Raw genomic sequence first — 23,558 nt, forward strand, 5'->3', positions numbered from 1 at the left:
GTGGATAGAACAGTCATATTTTAAAGAAGGAAAAAAACTCTGATGTTGCTAGCAACATAAACGCTTGAAAGTTCAATCTATTTATGTGACAACGATGGCTTGTTGGTCATTACGCCTAATGTCCATTCGCTCTTATTTCCACTTATTTTGATCTAATGACAGTTGGCCTAGTGTCCTTTGGCCTGACATTCAGAATTCTTAAGAACAGCTTAGCTTAAAGAAGGCAAATATTTTTTCCAGAAAAGTATCATATTTACAACAATAATCACAGAACTATGGTGATTATGATTGCGTATGAATCGGTGTAGGGGCGAGTAAAGTTTAGCAGAGAAAATAATTATATGCAAAATATTAAATTCCGCGAAATGGTATTCCGCGAAACAGTACATTCCGCGAAAAGTCATTCCGCGAAATGGTATTCGACGAAATGGTTCATTCCGCGAAATGTTACACCGCGAAAAAAAATTCCGCTAAATGGTTTTCGGTGAAATGGTATACAACCATTGTAGATAGTAGCGACATCAGCAATGTCAATGGATATATTCAACTTTGCAACTCCATCCAAGATTTGTGCAAGTATTCATGTTATGCTATGCTATGCTATGCTATGCTATGTTGTAACTCTTATATGACTTGTGTGTTGCTTGGGTCGAGCTCACTCGGCTTATCAGAACGCCGTTGAGCTAAGAGAGCAACGTCATCAGCCAGTTCGAAGTCTTTTAGGTGCGTCATGATAATGGGCTGCCACAGTAACCCTCGATTCGGTTCACGATCAATCGCACCTACCAGAATCTCGTTGATTACGATGAGGAACAGTAGTGGTGATAGAATACATCCTTGGCTAACTCCAGCAACCATTCGGATGGGATCGTACAAGGCACCGTTTTGCAGTACTCTGCACGAAAATGCCCTGTATTGTGCTTCAATGAGGCCAATGTTTTTCTCAGGGACACCCTTGCACCTGAGGGCTTCCCACATGTTTACGTGATTGAGACGGTCGAATGAACACCAGTTAGAGAGATTCTTGGAGTTCATTGGTTTGCTGCAAGATGATACGGAGCGCCACCATTTTTTTCCACACAGGATCGTCTGGCAAGAATCTTGCTGGCTGCCGTCGGAGAGTTACGTCAATCTTTTCCTGTATCCGGTTAGGGATCACTTTGCAGAGGACTTTGGGAACGATGCACTGCAACATACTACCCCGTCTATTATCGCATACAGTCAGGTCACCATATTTGGGAACCTTTATGTAGATGCTTTGCATCCAGTCGGAAATGTCGCGGTTTCCCATATGTTGCAGAATAATTGATGTGGCAGCTCTAGCGTGCGGAGCTTTTTCTTTTTTCTCACTCACTCTCGTAAACATACACGCGAAAGAAACAGATAATTGAGGGTGCATATTGCCCCCTCTTTTATCTCGCTCTTTCTTCAAAATGAACGAGCGAGAAAAAAGAAAAGGCTGCGCATGCAAGTGTGTAGCAGTTTTTTTTTTTTTTTTTCATTCTTGTTTATTTATTTGGCTCACTTGTTTACTAAAAAACTCTACAGAGCCGAAAATCTTGTAATACAATTTGTTATTCTAAAACTATATTGAAAAACATCAATAACGCGTTCTTCGAGGGACCTTCACTCTCGGTCCAGAACCGGAACTGGAACCAGCACCAGAACCTGAAGCCGCGAATTGGGCCCGGCGTTGATTAGCTTGGGGGTTGAACATCGCTTCCTGGATGGCTTTAGCCACCTGTTCCAATTCCTTAATGCTCTGCTTCCGTCTTCGCTCCTTTTCGGAATCAGTTCCATAAATGCGCTCCTGCGTTCGTTCCGCATCCGATGTTTCCGGCAAATCAACATATTCTCCATCGTCTTCCTCCAAAACCTCGATGACGTCTTCTTCAGAAATTTGCGCATCCTCAATTTCTTCAGTTACACTTCCTTTTCCAGCCACAACGTCAGCATACGAACAAGATTCCTCGTTGACTTGTTTTTTCACGTTCTGCTTGGTCCGAATCTTCCGCTTAGGACAGGCGTCCTTCCGATGACCCAATTCGAGGCACAAAAAGCAAGTGTCTTTCAAACCTTCGTAGAAAATCCTTGCTTTTCTATCGCCGACATTTATCGATGGCGGGATGCTCTTTTCCACGTCCATGTACACTCCTCGGATCCCCGTGTACATGTGGTCAAGACCCAGATCCGATGGAAACTTTTCTCGAATCACATGTTCTATCCTTCCAAATTCCTCAAGTTTCAACGACAAATTTGCGTCAGGTAGTTCCGGTGGCAGGTCGAATACGCGGACGTACTGCATATTAGTGCCCGCAATCGACATCCTCACTGTCACTGATTTACCGTTCGCGTAAGCAAACTGCCGCGGCTCCGTGTTTTTCCCAAGCGATTCCATCATAGCCTCGTGAGAGGTGAACTTAACATACAGCGAACGGTCTTGCGCTGCTTTGTACGCGGTTTCCATTGACTTTAAATCCGTGTCCAGCTGCTTTAAGAAATTAGCTATTTCCACCCATGATGGTGGCGGACTACCCGTCGGAAATCTGAACTGTACGGTATTGATAACCATCTCACTCATTTCGATTTGGTGCTGTTTGTAGCACGGAGAGCACCACCGACAAATGAAGCAAGTGTTAACGACCGACAGACAAAGCGCACTTGATTACTGTTTCCAACACAGCGCGAGCTGCAAACAACGAGAACCGAACTAAAGCGGACACAATTGGACCCGTCCGTGCTCGACGACGGCAGCGGTTGAACTGAAGTGTGTAGCAGTTGTGCAGATACTACGGAGTCAGCTTTGAGTATCTCGGTTGATATGCGATCGACCCGCGGGGCCCTGTTCGATTCCATACTACGGATGGCTGTTCCTAACTCCTGCAATGGAGCTTCGGAGTTGACACGGGTAATGCGTCGAACCCTTGGCAGATCATGCTCAGGTGTTGGTGGCGTGGCCGACACTTGAAAAAGGTTTTCAAGGTATTCGAACCAACATTTCAGCTGATCAGCCGGGTCCGGTCAAAAGCTGTCCAGATGTGTCTTTCACGGACATCGTAGCAATAATCTTAGTCCCACTAAGGCGACGTGAGACATCGTAGAGGAGACGAGTGTCGCCGGTAATTGCGGCTTTCTCTCCTACATTCTTTTTTCTCGCCTACGCTTCACTTCCTTCTCGAAAGCCGAATAGCGCTAACGGGCTTCGGCTCCTCGTATTTTCGCTCGCTATATCGTGACATTGGAGTTCCTTCACTTCATTATCTTCCCTTCCTCCAGGTATCATCTGGCTCCGTCTCCATTTTTATGCAGATGTGGTCGACTTGATTTTCCGTGACGCCATCACAGGAAACTCATGTCACTTCGTGCACTGGTCGATGGGGAAAGAGTGATCCCCCAATCATTATGTTATTGTTGCCAAAAAACTCTGCAAACAGCTTCCCTTCTCGCTCATTTCTCCGAGACCAAGGCGTCCCATGTTATGCTCATAGTACGAGTTGTCGGAACCATCCTTCGGGTTTAAATGGCTCATGAGGATCTTGAAACACTGAAGTTTTTTTTACGCGGTACCGCGTAAAAAACCGCGTTATTTCAAAAACCGTCGTAAAAAAACCGCGTTATTTCAAAATCCGTCGTAAAAAACCGAGTTTTTTCGAAAACACTCGCAAAATAGTCAGGATTACATCTAACGTGACTTGATTTTTTTGGACTTTTTTTACGACGTTTTTTGAAATAACGCGGTTTTTTACGCGGTTTTTTTACGCGGTACCATTACCGTCGTAAAAAAAAACTTCAGTGTATTACCTTTTGGAGTCTTATCTACGACAGTATTCAGTTGGCTGTAAAAATTCTCTTCGTTCTGCATTTCGAACTCGTGTTCTGAATCTGGCCACAATTGTCCTCTCATTAATAGGTTCCCACTTCATTAGCGCAACGTGGACGTGAGCGTTGTATAGGAAATCAACTCCTCGGTGACAAGGAGTGTGATCGCCTCGTAGGCTATAATACAGCAGAATTTAACCCGGTGCCTTTCAGTGAACTCCAACGGCTTCGGCCAACGGACTTCGCTTAGTCCTAGGAATCCAAGCTTAATACGACATGCCTCAATGGGCAGCTGTGTCAGTTTACCCTGGTGGGCTGGGTAAGTACATTCCAAGTTCATATCTTGTTTGGAGGGGCATTTCATACTCGGCTGGTGGATGCCAGAACATACGCTATGTATGAGCCGCACCTCCTTGGTGAACAGACGCTCGGGACGTACCTACATTTTCAAACTAACTGAAGTCAGAAGGACAGCTGTGCTCAGGCTGCACTACCAGCTAAGTACACAACTATAAGCTAGTGGTCTTTGTTATCGATTGTCCCGTGGAAGCATGGGGTAAGAACTTGCGAGGACCAGATCTATGTTGGATGTTCCTTGTCGACTTACCACTTTTCAGCTCTTTCGCTAGAGGCTTCGTCAATCCATCAACAGGTCGTTCTTTCGTTGTTCAAGCTTAATCGTCCAACATAGCTCTGATCCTCACAAGTCCCTACCTTATGCTTCCACGGGTCAAGCGACAAAGACCGCCGGATAAGAGTTGTGTGTTTAGCTGGTAGCGCCTGGGCGCTGTTGTTATTCTGACTTTAGCTAGACTGCCCGTATTCGCATAGTAGATGTAAGCGCCACTGTACTTTTCAACATGCTTCTGGAATTTTAACAACGAATAAATATAAATTTCAAGATATTTACCACTTTGACATCTAACTAAGGGTTAGATCTTGTGATCTATTGAATAAAACTGGTCACAAATATGCACATGCGTTAGATATTAGCTTTTGTACGGTGGCATTGTCAGTGGTGGTTACATCGACTATGCGAATATGGGCAGTAGATTGGGAGGTACTTCCCGAGCGCATGTTCACCAAGAAGATGTGGCTCAAACAGGGTCTGTTCTGGAATCCAGTGGCTGAATAAGAAATGTTATATCGCTTCAGCTACACCTAAGGTTGCAGTCCTACCAACGCGATATAGGTTGCGTGACCCCGCTAAGGTAGCCTTTCGAAGCCTTGCACCACCACGAGAAATAAAGATAATAGAAGAATATGCGAATGATAACCTCAGAAATCGACCCGACAACGAAATAACCCTGGCCAAGTTCGCAGGGGTTGACGGTATTAAAGTGAAGGAGTTTCATTTTGATTATTGTAATGTAGTGTTCTTTAGTGAAACATATCACCTTTTTAACACTTTAATGCGCCTCCAACGGTTCACCACGAACCGGCTGCTGCAGATGGAGTATGGCTGATCATATGCATCAAACATGTTCGATAAACAGGAGGAACCGCCGGGGCTCAGTAGAGTCTATTCCCAAGCAATAGTTCCAAGTCGGTTGGATTTGAGAAGGTTTTGATGATCGTTACAAATCCTAATAAAAGTATTATAGGATTTGTGACAGGTTTTGGAACCTTTTACAGCCATCTGACTTCAAAATGTTGTTTGGGCTCTATTTCCCACGTTTCTCGGTTGATTTTTATTACATAGTAATTTATTAATGTCATAGTCGCTTTTTCGAATTTTTTCAATGTTAGTTGGTCATAATTTATTTAAATAAAGCAATAAAAATCGACCGAAGAATCAATAGTGGGAAGGAGATTTGCAGCACTTAATTGTGCTGATAGATTCAAAGCTAACGTGCGAACACTTAAACGCATTGTTGACGTCAATGCGTTCGACGTGACATTTTGGACAAAAACTGACTGCTTTATATTAACTGAACAACGTTACTTGTGTATGACTAGGTTGACATTTCTAGGCTACGCTTGAGAAAATGGCATGGTTCATCTAGGTAGGACCGATAGGACAATTTAACGAATTTGAATATTTTTAAAAGTATTTGTAGCGGGATGAAAGTTGACATGAAATCTTTATTAGGCTGACACAAATTTCGATTTTCTCTAATGTCACCCCCCCCCCTCGGAAATTTTTTGTCGGAATTCGACATTTTGAGGGGGAACACAAATAAATTATTTAGGAAATTTAAAAATATTGAGGTGAAATTAGAGTCGTCGAGAAAATTTCCTAACAAATCCGATGAGTTTGACGACTTTGCCCAATTGTTTGGGTATTTTTTCTTGAAATACGTTTATTATTTATCATCCCCCCCCTTGACGAGTCAACGAGCAAAGTGACAAAAGAAGAAAATGAGATTTGTTCCGGCCTTATTTTAAAATTTTATTGCAATCAACTGACCAACTTGGCGTATTTTTGCTTATCTCTTAGATGTTCAGAAGTTCAGTTACATGTTTCTGAGGATTTTGGACCGATGACAATATAAGGACACAAGAGATGAACACAAGTAGAAAACGATTAGCGAAATCAAGAAAACAATTTGACACAGGATCGACTATAATTTAACATACAGGGTTCGATTGATTCGATGAAAAAAAACAACATACGACAACTGTCTTAACGAGGAGAAAAACATATTTAACCATACCACAAAATCAAACAAGGAGACAAACACAAACCGTGTGACCATAACAAATCCAGGCAAATCCTGACTGACTGACCAATTGAAAACTTTCCAATCTTCTACCGTATCTTTCTGAGTCAGTTGCATCAGTGTCTCAATGGATATCATTTTCCGCGTACGGCTGGCAAACTGCTTCTGAAAGGTTACGTACTCTTTTCTATCTTCGGGTCTAGTGTAGAGGTTTCAACTCTATTCAGAGTGCAGCTAGAAACCTAGCAAAAAAAAAAAAGTCGACCCGACAACGAAATAAGGAATATGATTGGAAACTCGGTATCTCGAATGTCAGGACCTTAAGTGTACCTGGACGAGTGAGCCTTTAGGCTCGTCAATTGCAGAAAGTTGATGTGTGCGTGGCTGCTCTTCGGAAAGTTAGGTTGTCCGAATCTTTCGAACATGAATTCAGGGTGATGGATCCCGTCACCAACACGGGCGAGTCATGAGGTGGAAATCGATCAACGAGAGGATCCGCGTATTGAGGATTCGGGGGAAGTGCTTTAGGCGCAGTCCACAAATTACGTAACGCTCTAGAGAGAGGGGGGAGCATGGCCGTGCGTTACGGTCCATACAAAAATTTTAGGATTTACATAAACAAAAAAGCGCTACGGAGGGGGCAGGGGGGTCTAAAATGTCGATTTGAACGTTACGTAATAAATGGATGCTGCTACAGCCAGATCAATGTCTACACTGAACTACAAATCAACCCAAATTTAAGTTGTTTTGACGCAATCCCGGTCTTCCGTGGAATAACTCAAATTTGCGTTAAACAGCGAAAGTGGCGAGTGAGTAGTTCTCGTTTGAGAGCGGAAAAAAAATTAACCCAGTGGTAAGTTGTTTTCACCCAACGGAGGCTTCAAATGACGCAAATTTGGGTTAATACAAGAAAACCCAAATTTGGCTTCTTCCACGGAAGAGCAGCGGATGCGTCGGTGCTTCTCTCTTTGTTTTCGACAACATTGCGGTGGGGCGAGGGAGAAAACAACCCAACTTTGAGTTAAAACTTTAAGCAGTTTAGCCAAATTTGAGTTTTTGAAACTTATTCTTTGGGTTATAATATTTTTCCGTGTATGCGCCGCTCAACGACAAAACCGATGACGTGAAGGATGTGTTTTACGAGTGCCTTGACAAGAGCTATGGATAATGCCCAAAACATGACGTTAAAATTGTCATCGGTGACGCCAATTTGCAGGTAGGAAGAGAGGACGTTTTCTGTTCAACTATCGGCACGGAGAGCCTTCATTCCGTTACAAACTACAACCAACGTCCTACTTTGCGCGCAAGAATATCTGCAAGCGCACCTGGAGACACCCAAATGGCGAAACATACATTTCTCCGACGCCATTGATGTTTGAACTAGGGGTCCCAACGTCGTCCAAGATCACTACCTCGTAGTTAGTAAGATTCGAGTTCGAATATCTGCCATGTGGCGATCGATGCGTGTCAACATCCAGCATTTTTCAGCAGACGCTATGATAGCTGACTATCACCAGAAGCTGGACAAGCAGATAGGTAAGATCAACGAGAGCCTTACTCTCAACACTCTGTGGGATCTATCCACAGAATGATTAGCGCGGGAGGTGTTTTGCGCTGTTCAAAAACGACCTGGGAACGGGCATTTGTTTCAATAGATTCCCTATTAGAATACCATCTTTGGCACCAGGAGGCTCCTCAGCAGTGACCCAATCGAACACCCAAAAAAGGCGCATTTTAACTGCTTATTGGTTACCTGGGTGGCTTTTTAGAGACTGTTTCAGTCCTAGGTTGGTTCATTTCCATGATTACGTAACTAACCAGTACTTATACCTAACTTAGTGCAATCACGTTCGCCAGAAAATACGCCTGTGCACATTATAAACTAATTTACCGTACTTAGACATTCATGTGCTCTGCTGGTTCAGTCCATGGAGATAGTTTCAACGAAATCCATAGAAGTCTGCTGGCTGTTATGTTTTCCCTGGGGAATACATCCGGAGCTCGGAGAACTTTCACTTTTGAATAATAAGTCTATATGCTGACGAGCCACCGTGTGGCTTCCCCGCCTCTGGCAATAGGAGCAGATCCTGTACTGCTTCCAAACCTCTGGAAGGCTACCTCGTGTAGACTATAGATAGTAGAGTAAACATAGATCCGCTAAGATGAATCCGTTGTATCCAAACGAACTGTCAAAATCTGTATCCAAACGAGCATGACGTCACGATTTGGACAACATCAATAGAACGCATGACGTCATATTCAATCGTCGCACTTTTGAAAATTACTACTTACACGCTTGAAAAATTTTAGTCAGCGGTGTCCGCGGATCTATGTTTACTCTACTATCTATAGTGTAGACGTTTCTAAGAGAGGAGGCCAATGACTCGGGTCATGACGTTGCAAGAGTCTCTCAATCTTCCTCTCCAGTATGTCTGGTGGGAACCATTACATCTCGCGTCTTACAAACGACGCAGTAGGCATCTTGCCACGGGTTCATATTAGCATTTAGGCCTTTGTTTTGTTTGGCCCAGAGATCTTGACCGCGACTACACTGCCGTAAACACCACCTGCCGTTCATTTCCTCTCCTAATCAGTACCTACACGGAAAGATCGATGTACACAGAGCAAGGAGTAACTTTCACGCAGCGATCGAAAAGACAAAAGATTTCAAGCAAACTTGTGTGAAATTTCACACAAATTTGTGTAACACCGGATCAGCACATTTTTTGTGTTGATCCAGTCGTACACAAATATGAGTAAAAAATCCTTTGTCTTTTCGCAAGTTACTCATTCGCTGTGTACTTTCTTTTAAGGGTGTACGTGCTTCGCTACATTCGTTGCCGAGCCTGTAATAGAAGAGCCCGACCGACGTAGGTTTACAATAGCTTGAGCCCTCCAGTACGCCGGTGGTCTCCCTATTCCTATTCCTAGGGTGAATCAATCATCCATCATCCTTATACATCATTCATCATTCCATGAAATCTTCCAGCAACTGGAAGCAACGTACGGAATGTTTCATTTCCGATTTGTCCATTGTGAGGAATAATTCAATTTATTTTTCAATTTCAGTTTTAATTAGATCGTTTCACTCAAAACCGATTCGCTAAAAACCATGAATCCAACTCCGGAACGCCTTTCCCAGCTAGTGCACCTATTTTCCGCAAAAAAAAAGGAAACTCATGATGTTCCTAACTCCTAACTCCTATTTTCCGCAAAAAATAAGGAAAATCATGATGTTCCTAACTCCTCGAGGAACTCCACACCTTTCGACTACACACGATTGCGCAACGATACGAGCTAGTTTTCTGAGGCGATGGACGACTGGGTGCTGGATGGTGGCCATCAATTTCTGTTCGGTTTCAACTGGACTAACGGCAAGCGAGGAGCTGCAATCATTCGAAAATCGGAAGGTGAAAAATCATTTTCCATACAGCTAAAAAACTTTCCCACTGCAGCTTGGGAATTGACGGTGCGGACGGTGGATTGCAGGAACGTGACTTTCGTCCAGTGTAATGGCCGAAATAAAGGGAATACCATTCCATCTTTCAGCTCTCGTTGCGGTGTCGTTGTGGTTAATGAATGGCGATTCATTAGATTTGTTTCAAACTTCCAGGATGGCGTGAAGGATGGGATTCCTTGTGGGGGCAAGTAGATTTTTGTTTGAAATCTATTTATGTATGAAAAGTTTTCCACGGTCAAACGAAATCTATTTATTTGTTTTGATATATAGGTAGTACCGTAGTTTCAAGTGAAGTTGACCACTCTACGTAATTACGTACCTAATTATTTGTTATCAATCCAGGTCCCGTCTTTTAACATATGAAAAACTTCCATCAGTTTCCTCAGATATTCCTCCATAGATTTTGAAAAAAACTATATTTAATAAAAATTCAAAAACCAATAAGTGAGGAAATGCTCAGTGGCGTAGCTAGGAATTTGGGGGCCCGGTGCGGAAGCAAATTGGTAGGCCCCCCAGAAAATTTCATAATATGTACATATTTTACAATGATAAATCTATATATTTAACTGTCGAATGATCGCACTGTTGCATTTTGTACAAAACATTGAAAAAATCTCGCATTTTGTACTAAGCATTCTAGTGATGCTGACAGTGCACTGCAGTGATGGCCAACGGAAGGTTAAACATTATCTATCTTATATTATTTACTGTATTCCTTCATGATTTTTTTCGGTAGCGAAAGATTTTTTTTTATAAGAATTATGCCGAAAAAGTTTTTAACAAATTTAGAAATCGCACAAAATAGTCCTTATAAAAGGCTTTCAAAGATTGCTCTCCCGGGTAGACGAGAATATCTAAATCATATCTCAAATCGAACACTTTTTGCTGTTATAGCTCGATGTGATTTTGATGTGTTATTCAAAAATCTAATGAATATCGCACGAATATCTCAAAGTGATATGATATCAGTATTTGTTCTTACCGAAATAGCTGAATATTTCTAAGAACAAGTTCAGCTCTTCTACACGAAATGGAACACATACACCCAAAGAGATGGTTCAGTGTTAGTGAAATGCCATGTGTCCCTTTCTGAGCTGTTGAAACGAAGAACCGCATGCTCTTATTCCCATGTTATTTACAACAGCGAGCCACAGTTGAGTGGTAAGCATCGCCGCCTGTGAAACCTAAGGTCATAAGTTCGATGCTGGATTCTGATATTTTTTTTTCTAGAAAAAATTGACAAATCTTGTCTGCTATTTTTTGATCTTGTAATATCTTAACGAGCTATTATTGAGTAGTTCACCATATAAGATTCTGCTATTATTTGAGGGGCCCAAATGCAAAGGGGTATAAGTGACCATTGTTTCGATTTTGAGCTGAGCATATCAAAAAATTCTTCAGATTTCAAGCTTTCAGGAACTTTTTTAAGTTTGTATTTACGATGTTTGGAAAAATTACAATAAATCGGAAAAGAATGTGTCGATTTTGCAACTCCATACATTTTATATGGGAAGAAAAATTGGTGAAAAACTTTAAACCTCATTTACTCGAAAGTGGGTTTTTGTCACTTACACCCCTTTGCTTCTAACCCCCTCATTTCTGTTCTTTTACCTCTTATATCAATCAAACCAATATCAGTTTTTGCTCTTCAGTAATTCAATTCAATCATTACTGAATATGCTATTCATCAGATTTTTCCACCTACTCGGGTTACCTTTATCCTTGGGAAATCTTTCTTGAAGAATAATTTGTCTTCAAGAATCTTTTAAGTTGTTAATGCAAGGATGTCATTCAGTATTGAGCATGAGCATGAGCATGATTGACCGCCCGCGGTTGCTCCTCTGTTATTGCAAGCAGGGATGGCAAAAATACTTTTTTCTCTTTTCCGTTCATCGATACTGGCAGTAAAATGAAAACAAAACAACGGCAGCACCAATACCATCAGACGCCGCGCCGACGGCAGTCAAGCAGACGCTTGATGGTTTTCGCTTCCCCACGAAAATGTTTATGAGCAGTCATGCTGAGGCGGGTGATTGCGAAAAATGTCAAATATTTTCAACAGCTAATAACTCACTTGTTCTAATAAATAATTTAAATCGATTTGCACAGATAGCTAAGACACACTCCTAGCTTTGTGATGCATGTAAAGAAGTTTGTCTAGAAGCGGTTTGAAACGCAGAAAAATGCGAAAACGGGAGAGACAGAAATTTTTGTCGTCGTTGTGCTCGAGTACTGGCGCTCTCGCGCTTAGAAACCGTTTCGAGGAAGAAGGCAGCAGGAAAAAAAATGTTATGACATTTATTTTTCGAACAGTTTTAGTTTGGCTGGGCCTGTGATGTTCGTGTGGAAAAATGTCAAATGTACAGCCGGTAACCGTTTTTTCCAGTACATTTCTCATCCCTGATTGCAAGGACATCTGCATTTACACAAAGAACCAACAGATGAAGCTTGGGACTAGCCTTCTCTCATTGTGTGCAAGGATGTCATTCAGTATTCTTCTTAAAACGCTCCTTCAGGAATAATATTATTATTAGCTTTATTAATGAGGCTTTCAGCCCCTTGGCTGGTTCACCTGAGACATTCAGGAATGTTTTCAAAAGTACTACAGAGCAATTCAAAAGATTCTTGCAAAGGCTTCATCGAGTAAGTCTCGAAATATTAGTTCAGGAATCTATCAATTATGTCTCTGAGGATTTATCTAGAAGATCATCTAAAGAATTCTTGAAAAATTCCAGGAAAAATACTACTAAAACCACCAATGATTCATTCAGAACCAGATATTCTTCCAAGAAATTACATCTGGATCCCTTCAGAGGAAGAGAAGCCCTTCTAGAATTTCTTTAAACCTTCTTCCGTTTCTTCCAGGGAATCCTCTAAATATTCTTTTGGTGATTTTCGACGAAAGTCAAATATTTCTCCATATACAGGGGATGGACGAAATGATCGGGACAGGCAAAATTTTCACTTCTCAATTTTTTTTTTCAAATAGCTGTAACTTTTCGAAAGGTGAATCAAACATTCTCAAATTTTTAATGTGAGATGATCAACTAATTGTGTATTAGTGGTCTAATTTTGGAAAAGATCGGGCTATTCTGTACGAAGTTATGATGATTCTAGAAAAAGGTGTAATTATCTGATAGCCAACTTTGAGCTTTCATATCTCCGAATTCAAATAACCGAATGCAAAGAAATTTCGACCAATTATGACTTATATAATGAGCTTTGGAAAACCTTTGACACAACATAGAATTCTCAACGCGGAAGAGAATTATAACGATTAGATTATTTTTCTAATAAAACACCAAATTATCCAAAATTTCAACATCGTTTCAAAATTCAGGATACTAATTATAGTTAATTAAAACTCCCGCAAATTGAGTTGAATATAAATATGTAATGAAGAAAAGTAACAACATAGCCGGCAATAAATTAAAAAAGTAATGGGGTGCATATTAAAAATAGACCAATTTACTAAAAAATCATAATATAAATTAAATCGCTATAAATGTTTTGCTTGTTGAAAATTTCAAATTGAGTCAAACGTTTTTCAGAGTTCATTATATAAGTCATAAATGGTCAAAGTTTCTTTGCATTTTGTTCATTGAATCCAGAGATATAACAGCTCAAAGCTGGATATCGGATAATTATACCTTTTTCAAGAATCTTTATAACTTCGTGCAGAACAGCCTGATCTTTTCCAAAAATGGATTACTAATACACAACTATCATCATCTTACAGAGAAAATTTGAGAATATTTGATGCACTTTTCGAAAAGTTACAGCTATTTGCAATTTTTTTTTTTTTGAAAAGTGATAATTTTGCCTGTTCCGATCATTTTGTCTATCCCCTGTATTCTTCAAGCATTTCTCAGTTATTCCCACAAATAACTTTATCAGATATTTCTACAATAATTAAACTTGGAATTTCCTCAAGCATTCATAACTTATCTTGGCGTCCTTTTTAAGATTTCTTAAGAATTATTTCCTAGGATTACTTCAGAGATCTCACCAAAGATTCCTTTTTCCAAAAGTATTCTTCAAGAAGTTTCTCTAAGGTTTTACTAAGAAATTCATCCTAGAATTCCTCCTAGAAATTTCCAAAGAATCAATTGGATAATAATAAAACAAAATCTCCAAGAATTCCTACAGAAAAAAATTGAAATAAATAAATTATATTAATTAAATTAAACTTTTGGAAGGACTTCTGTAGGAATTCTTTCGAAAAATACTTCTGGACTTTCAATATCCATCAACTCTAAGAGTTTTTTCAAGAGTTCCTTCAGCAATTTTTGCTAGTATTCCTAGCACTTTTCAAAAAACTTCTATTCCGCTTTTTGATAAGACTCCTTAAAAATTCTTCCAAGAAACCTTTTGAAAAATAATTCTAAGTTTCCATCACGCATCTCAGTCAGGAATTTCTCCAGAATTTATGATTGATTCCTCCAAAATTATTACGTTATTTTTTATATAATCCGTGCTCACTTCTAACAAATATACAAAAATAAGAAGCAGAACAAAAAGCGCTTCACTCCTTTGTTTTGAGTTGTTAAAAGCTGAATACAATACCATTCGATCATCTGAATGCAGGTTTTGTGTCCGATTGATGAAATTCAAGATATTGACGAGTTTTAGGGACGATCTCCTTAAATTTTAGTCAAATTTCCAAAAATATATGAAGAAATGTATTTTTTTCAATAAGAAAAAACAATCTAAAAATTCTTTTTCAGCGTTTGTTTGACATATCATATGTAGGCGAGTTACAGTAAAAAATTCAGCTCAATCGGAGCATTGATTACGGAGAACGGGATGTGTGAAGTGAGTGACGTTGCTTAAAAATAGAACAAAAATCGATTTCAAATCATCAACCTTGTATGGAAAGTCGAAAAAATTTCCGCTATACTGTAATTTTTTTCCTTCGCGTTTTCAAACTCAGGGCATGATTCTACACCAAAAATGATCATCAGCTTACCGAGTTCAAAAATGCTGTAAACTAGTGTAACACCAGTTTTGTCCGGATTTCCTTCACGAAACTTCTAAGGAAAGTTTCTAACGATTTCATCAAGCATTTTTTCCAAGTGCGGAGCTCCAAGAACTCTTTCTGGGACATCTTTTACGATTCTTCTGGGAAATACTTTAAGGACTTCTTTACAAATTCCTCCAAGATTTCCTGCGAAAGTTGCTACAGCGATTCCTAAGGAAATTCCTCCTTCATTTCTGAAGAAATTTCTTCAGTATTATGTAATCCCAAGAACTCCATAAAGAGTTTCTTAAATATATCCACTAACGATTCTTTTGAAGCTATCCCACATGTTTTCTTCAGAAGTTTTTCAGAGGAATACTTTAGGAATTCCTTCAAGAACTTTTTTTATAAACTTCTTCAAGGGTTCATTTTGCACTGCCTCATATGATTTTGAAGTCCTTTCAAGGATTTCTTAAGAATTTTTTCAAGCATTTCTTTAGTCATACCTGCAGCGATTTCCTCAGAAATTTCTCTAATAATTGCTGTAGGAAATCATCCAAAGAATCCTAAGGCAATGTTTTCAAGTCCTCTTTCAAAATTCGTTCAATAATCTTTCAAGAAATTCCAGTAAAGATTAAATCTTTTCTCCAAGGATTTTTTTCAAGTTACGAATAAAGATTCGTTCATGGATTTTTCAGTTTTTCTTCAGATAACCCTACAAAGATGAACACATTCATCCCCAAAGTATTGCTGCACAAATTTCCTCATTTCCTCCCCCTGCAGAAATTCCTCCAAGGAAATATGTAGGAATTATTTTGAAGACTGTTTTTTTTTTATTTGCACCAAAGAATTTGGAATTCTTTACTAATTCTGTAAAAATACTTCCAGAACATCATCAAATATACCTCCAAAATCAACCCAATGATTCTTTCCTAAACATCTTAGAATTCATCCAGGCGATTTTTCAAGGATTTTTTTTAGAAATTTCTACAAAAAAATGCTACAAACATTTCTACAAGGATTCCTTCGGGAATTCATTCAAATTTCTTTAGAAAATCTCCCAAGGATCCATTCAGGTATGGTATGGCTCCAAGCATGATCTCAAAAAATCATAAATGATATTTTCAGTGAGGAACTCCTGCAAGATTCCTTCTTGAAGAAATCTCTAAAATCATACTTGGACAGATTTCTTATTATTATTTATTATTATTTATTTATTATTTTTGTCCATCTGACTTCAAGGTCTACATGAACATTTGGAAAACCTTAATTTCTAATAAACATTCGTCTAAGTCTTCTTATAAAACTATCTACAGATACACAAAAGTCAAATACACTGACGACACTGTTGAAAACGATGCACATTGCTCTAATTGGTTCATTCTGGCCATAATCTGGCCGATGAAACTCCAGCCGCAGGAAGTCGTTGTTTCTTAATACCCGAGGAGGAATATTGATGTTTATTTGTCGCAGTAGAGTGGGAGAGTCTATTACGTTCAATAGCAGCTTTCCAACAAATGCTGCTTTAGCAATAATTCGTCTGTTTGTGAGCGTTTCCATGTCCAAAAGGCGACAGCGTTCTTCGTAGGGCGGCAAATTATCGGGAATCGGGATTGTTCCAGGGTAAAAATCTGAGGGCATATCTAATAAAACGCTTCTGGACAGCTTCAATCCGTCTACCCCAGATGTCAGTGTAAGGACACCACACAATAGACGCCGATTCTAGTACAGAACGTACCAATGACATGTACAAAGCGCGCAAGCAGTACGGATCACGAAACTCGTTTGTTATCCTGAATATAAAGCCGAGGTTCCTGTTAGCTTTAGCGATGATAGAAGAGTAATGCTCCACAAACGATAGCTTAGTGTCAAGTAGCACTCCAAAGTCTTTCACTACAGAGACTCGTTGCAGTTGGATCCCGGACATCTTGTAATTCCAAATAATGGGAGTTTTCCTTCGCGTAAACGAAATTATGGAACATTTTGAGATGCTTATAGCTAGCATGTTTCTTAAGCACCAGTCTTCGAAAAGATCTGCTAGTCGCTGTAGCTCCTCGCAATCTTCCTTAGATTTAATCAGCAGATATATTTTAAGATCGTCCGCGTAGAGTAGTCTGCATCCATCAGGGAGTACTAGACAGATATCGTTGAAAAATATCGAGAAAAGCAATGGGCCCAGGTTACTTCCTTGAGGAACTCCAGAACAGGCATGAAAGTAATCAGAAATTGCACTTCCAATCTTGACATAAAGAACACGATGGTCCAAATATGATTGCAGCCATGAGGTAAATCTAGCAGTAGCACCCAGACACTGCATTTTAGCTAGCAGAATACTATGGTTCACCCGGTCGAAAGCAGATTTCAGGTCGGTATAGATGGCATCCACTTGACCACCTGCCTCCATTACTTTTATAGCGTGTGATGTAAATTCAATGGCCCATCTAAAGGATTTCTTGAAGGGCATTATGACATAATCCTTCAATGGCTTTATGATCGTTTCCGAAGAGGTATTTCTGAACGACTGCTTGAAGAAATTCGTACAAAAAAAATCTCGAAGGGAATCCTGAAGGATTTTTCGATAATTTGTTGCAGAAATTCCTGAAGAAATGTTAGGAGGAGTTCCAGAAGGAATCATTGTAAGTATTCGTAAACCAATGCTTAGAATTTTTTGTAAGCAATCCCCAAAAAATGTTCTGAAGTAAATCTTAGAGGAATTTTTGTAGAAGTCTTTGAAGTAACTGCCTGATAAATCGTAAAAAGATATTCTTGCCCGAAGGAATTCTCACAGAAAGTCTTCAAGGACGTTGAATGCGTTCAGTTCTTAATTTTGATGAATGGGGCCCCTGAATTTCAGCTGCTATCTTAAGCTAAATCAAGAGCTTTGTTTGGTTCTGTGGTTAGGATATCATGGATGTTTTCATAATGCTCATGAATTTTACATCCATATCGGTACACTAAAACCTCTTTTTATGCATGTTTTTTTATGCACTTTTAATTTATGCACCTTTTTTTATGCCCTGCATAAAAAGAGGGAGAGCTACTCAGAACCAATATTGTGCATAAGAATATTTAATAATGCCAGGAAATATTGCAACGGCGACCGGGGGGTGTTTACAGATGAGAGCAAAGGAAGGTTACAGGTTCGTTTTTGGGTGTGTCCGAAGGTCTCATGTGCGTTACATGGGCTCCGAGTGGGTCTTAAGAGGATGTCGGAGTCATTTCGGGAGTCTCAGAGCATTTTAGGCTGGTTTCAAAGCCGTTATGGAGGCGTTTTTAGGGGTTTTGGTTTAGGAGGATTTTTTTTAGACATTTCAAGATGTTCCAGATCATTTTTGGCGTGATTCAGAGGCGTTACGGAGGAGTTTTCGGGGTGTTCGGAGCCTCTCAGGTGCGTTACATGGGGTCCGAGGGGATTTAAGGGGGATTTCGGAGGCATTTCAAAATGATTGAGAGCATTTTCGGCGTGATTCAGAGGCGTTACGGAAGCGTTACGGAGGAGTTTTCGGGGTGTTCGGAGCCTCTCAGGTGCGTTACATGGGGTCCGACGGGGTTTAAGGGGGATTTTGGAGGCATTTTAAGACGTTTCAGAGCATTTTCGGCGGGATGCAGAGGCGTTACTTATGCGTTACGGAGGAGTTTTCGGGGTGTTCGGAGCTTCTCAGGTGCGTTACATGGGGTCCGAGGGGGTTTAAGGGGGATTTCGGAGGCATTTCAAGACGTTTCAGAACATTTTCGGCGGGATGCAAAGGCGTTACTTAAGCGTTACGAGGAGTTTTCGTGGGGTTCGGAGCCTCTCAGGTGCGTTACATGGGGTCGGAGGGGGTTTAAGGGGGATTTCGGGGGAATTTCAAGACGTTTCAGAGCATTTTCGGCGGGATGCAGAGGCGTTACTTATGCGTTACGGAGGAGATTTCGGGGTGTTCAGAGCTTCTCAGGTGCGTTACATGGGGTCCGAGGGGGTTTAAGGGGGATTTTGGAGGCATTTCAAAATGTTTCAGACCCTTTCCGGCGTGATTTGGAGGCGTTACGGAAGCGTTACGGAGGAGTTTTCATGGTGTTCGGAGCCTCTCAGGTGCGTTACATGGCGTCCGAGGGGATTTAAAAGGGATTTTGGAGGCATTTCAAGACGTTTCAGAGCATTTTCGGGGGATTCAGAGGCGTTACGGTAGCGTTACGGAGAAGTTCTCTGGGGTTTCAAAGCCTCTCAGGTGCGTTACATGGGGTCGCCGGGGGGTTCAAGGGAGGATTTTTGAGGCATTTCAGGAAGTTTCAGAGCAGACTCTGAAATACCTTAAATCGCCTTTCAAACCTCATGCACCCTTTAATGTCGCCTGAGATCCCTTGAATTGCCCCTAATGCCCCTTGGAACGCCCCTGAAACCCACTTAATACTATTGAAATACCCCAGAATTCTCCGTAATCCCATGAAAACACCAAAAAATCTTGACAGAACACCCTTGTAAGGCTCCTCAAACCCCCCGAAACAACCCCTTAAAACGCCCCTGAAGCCCCTTGGAACCCCCTTTTTGGGCTCTCTGGGAACATTCTGGAAACCCCCTTAGCCCCACCTCATCTGCCCAGGAGCAAGATCTGTTCTAGCAAGCTGGATTTTCTAATTAAAACCCAAACTTAATTTATGCATAAATTTCCCTCTTTTTATGCCTTTTTTATTTTATGCACATTTTTAATTTATGCAGTCCCAGCCATGTGCATAAAAAGAGGTTCCAGTGTACTGAATATCGTAAAATTCAATTTTGATTTTGAACACATTTTTATTGTACTTTGGGGCTCCTGCAGAAGCAAAGAGTAGTCATCAAACTAATATAAACAAAACTACACGAATAAAGTGTATACATTTTTAATTGTTAATAATAGAACTTCAAAATAGCCATCTGTATTCTTCATTCCAAAATATCTTGATCATCACGAAGAGGCCCCTGCATAACTATCAGCAGATCGGCAAGTGTTGAACTTATACTTATAGGAATCTTTCTCTAATCACAGAACTTTATTCAAACTGGGCCCCCGAAAACAGAGGGCCCCCAAATCAGGGATGGTTTATAACAATAGACCTGCCATGATTTGGAGGCCCCCCGAATTCGGGGGCCCGGTGCGGACCGCACCCCCCGCCACCCCCCCTTGCCACGCCACTGGAAATGCTTCCAGTTTCGCCTTAAGTATAGTTTCAGAAATATGTCGAAGAATTCAAAGAATTGATTTCTCAATAATAACATTCTAACTTCTTAATATTAGAGTATTTATAAGGATTTTATTTTGTTCACTCTCGCGATATCACACTTCATGCAAAGTGCATGTTTCGGCATCTCCCGGTAGACACTGCTGCAGTCCCGATACGAAAATTTCACCACAAGGACAAGCCTCAACGGTAGCAACTCCACCTGTACAGGCGATGTACAAGTCACAGAAGACGATATGCTCTATCAGTCCATCTTCTCGATCATTGCAGATCCCTTCGAATGACACACAGGTATTGGGACTACCAGGAACGCACAAGTCCCTATCCGGATTGTATATTTCGCCTCGTTGGCAGGGTACGACGTGAGGCATTTCCGAAATGCACGATACAAACATATCGCACCGCACTGGATGAGGAATGTGTTCGTTCGGTCGGAAGAGACAAATGTGCGGGTAGAATGCACAAGTCTGCTCATTGCCAGGAACGCAGTCAATGAAGCGTGGACGCAGAACAGCTCCATCCTGGCAGGAATCCAAGGTGCCGACTCCGTTTGAACAAGTCATGAAGTCATTGCATTGCTGTTGATCTGGAACCGGGAAGCGTCCCTGAGCACGGCCCGCACACATATCCTCTTCTGGAATGAACTCGCAAGTGTCTTGAATACCCGGAGTGCAAACTTGCATGTTCGGGTGCAAAATCAGACCTGAAGCACACGTTCGCATGCTGGTTAATCCATCACGGCATTCGATGTACAGATCGCAGAAATTCGGATGTTCTATTATTTGATCAGCCATAGCTCCGCATACCAACTGCCAGGATTCGCACGCGTCTCGATCTCCGATGACACATACTCCATTTATGAACACCATGCCACGAGAACAAGAATCAACAGATGTCTGACCAGAATCACATCGCATGAAGAGGTGACATTCCGAAGGGTGTGGAATGATTTCTTGTCCAACGCCTATGCATCTATCCAAGTACAACTCACAAGTATCCCTGTTGCCGGCCACACATTGGATCGTTCCTGGCTGTATTACAGTTCCTTCACGACACTGCTCGATGCTGAGTTCACCTTGCTGGCATCGCACAAACTGTGCGCAATCGTAAGGATGTGGATAGATTACGGTTCCTTCACGGCTGTTGCACATTCCCTCAATTGGGGTAAACTGACAGGTATCACTATTGCCAGGAACGCAGAATTGCATGTCGGGACGAAGAATTTCTCCCCATGGACATTGGTGCACCGACGTAACTCCATTAGTGCAAATCATGAATAAATCACACCTATTGGGATGGGGAATCACTCCATCAGGACGGTCAATGCAATACTCGACCAAGTGGTCACACGTCTCCGTATTCCCGGGAACACATTGCGATTGTGAAGAATCGAAGATAAGCCCATCAGGACAAGAGTCAAGAGTGACTTGTCCAGATCGACACTCAATAAACAGGTGACACCTGGATGGATGTGGAATTATACCGTCTGGTCGTCCTCTACACAGATCTACATAAAGTTCACAGGACTCTGTGTTTCCCGGAACACACTGAATGGTTCCTCGTTCTATGATGGTGTAAGCAGGGCAGGAGATAATATTCAGATTACCTTCCTCACATCGTATAAACTGATCGCACCGATCCGGATGGGGATATATGACCCCATGGCGTCCTTCACACATCCTATCAATTTCAAAGGCTTCACATGTGTCGTCTTCACCAGGGACACAAAACTGCATATCGGGTCGAAGAATTTCGTTTGTTGGACATTGGAAGACGTTAGTTTGTCCATTTTGGCACCAAATGAACCATCCACAATAGTTGGGATGTTCTATTACGTAGCTATCTGGACGTCCTGCGCAAACACCATCCATAAACTCACACGTATCCGAGTTACCTGCTACGCAAATAGGAACTTCTGGTCGAAGAATCAGCCCTGTGGGACAATCTTGCACCAATGAGCTACCTCCGCTACAAACAACGTATTGATTACACCGATCTGGATGTGGCACGATGCCATCAGGTCTGCCAATGCAAGCTTCTTCAGGTCTACTGGGAACACATGTTTCCCGATTACCGGGCACACAGAACTGAATATCTGGCCGGAATATTTCATTTGGTCCACAAGTCATCAACACTGCCTCGTTGCCGTCACATTTCATGAACAGGTCGCACAACTCCGGATGTGGATGAGTACTATCAGGTTGTGTACTGCAAATACTCTCCGAAGATTGACAAGTCTGCGAACTTCCGATCACGCAACCCACACCACCTTCTTCAAAGATCATTCCTCTGTCGCAGTGCACAACATTGCTGCGCTCACCAACACACTCAACAAACTTCCCACATCCTTCTGGATGCGGAATCGCTCCGTCTGGCCGTCCCATGCAGAACACGTCGCCCGGTTGACAAGTCTCTCGGTCTCCAAACACACAGGACCCCTTCTCTTGAAACCAAATCTCGTTCTCCAAACATTCAATCAGCGTTGCTCTTCCTCGTTGACAGAAGATGAACCGCCCGCAGTCCGCCTCGTACTCAAACACGCCATAAGACACATCGGCACAAATCAGATCCAACTCCGGGTCGATCTCCCGATCGCAGTCCTCCCAGTCTCCGGGAACGCACTCCGATATAGTTTCGTTGAACACAAATCCCTGGTTACACTGGTACAGAAACACCTGCTCGAAGGCACACGAAACGTACATGAAGCACAGTCGCGGGTCCGGATGTGGAAAAATACCCGCGATGACGCCATGGCAGAAGTTCTCCAGCTGCGCAGAAGTGGCCGGAATCGTGAAGGCTATCGCTACCGCGGCGAATAGCGCTAAGCGGAACATTTTTTTTCGTTTATCACTTTTGGTGGGCAGAATCGATACTGAGCCAAAGATTTGTGAGCGCCATGGCTTAAGTATATTTGATGGATTTTTATCAACTAAAGCGGGGGTTGACCACCGAGATAAGCCACTTATCGAAGCGCATTTTGGCAATTCAATCGTCGTATCTTGATGAGATGTAATTTGCTTATGATGTTTGTAGCGTAGCGGCGTGCTGCTCAAATCAATAAGCGAGGTAGAATGACACGGGATATCGCTGTTATCAGGCCGGAACGTTTCCTAATGCGCTTGTGGGATAGGGTGGTTCCAGCAGAGATTTCATGTTCCGGTCAAGCAACATCGGCACGATTTGTTAAGATTTGTTTTAAAATAAACTCGTCATTATACATCCTCTGGACAAAGTTGTCCGGAGTTATGTTCTCCTCGCATGCGGCAAACATGTGGTCGCATATTGTGCGAAACGTGAACACACGTACAAAACGTGTTCTGTCTTTTCTTCTAAACCTGCACAAATCGAACATTGTAACTTGACCATGGCGCCTATTAACACAGCTATCTACCCTCGGAATCAACCTATGGGTCCACCATCCTTTGGTGGAATTGTCCCACGCGCGCTGCCTTATGACATT

General features: G+C 41.6%; 1 protein-coding gene across 1 annotated transcript; it reads right to left on the reverse strand.

The window, feature by feature from the left end:
* Positions 1-20,141: 20,141 nt before the first annotated feature.
* On the reverse strand, positions 20,142-22,989 carry LOC109410546 (uncharacterized). Its single transcript, XM_019684078.3, has one exon. It carries the CDS (start codon positions 22,930-22,932, stop codon positions 20,194-20,196), a length of 2,739 nt encoding a protein of 912 aa, XP_019539623.3. The 5' UTR covers positions 22,933-22,989; the 3' UTR covers positions 20,142-20,193.
* Positions 22,990-23,558: the final 569 nt, after the last annotated feature.

This window comes from Aedes albopictus, chromosome 3, assembly GCF_035046485.1.
Source record: "Aedes albopictus strain Foshan chromosome 3, AalbF5, whole genome shotgun sequence".
Lineage (NCBI taxonomy): Eukaryota > Metazoa > Arthropoda > Insecta > Diptera > Culicidae > Aedes > Aedes albopictus.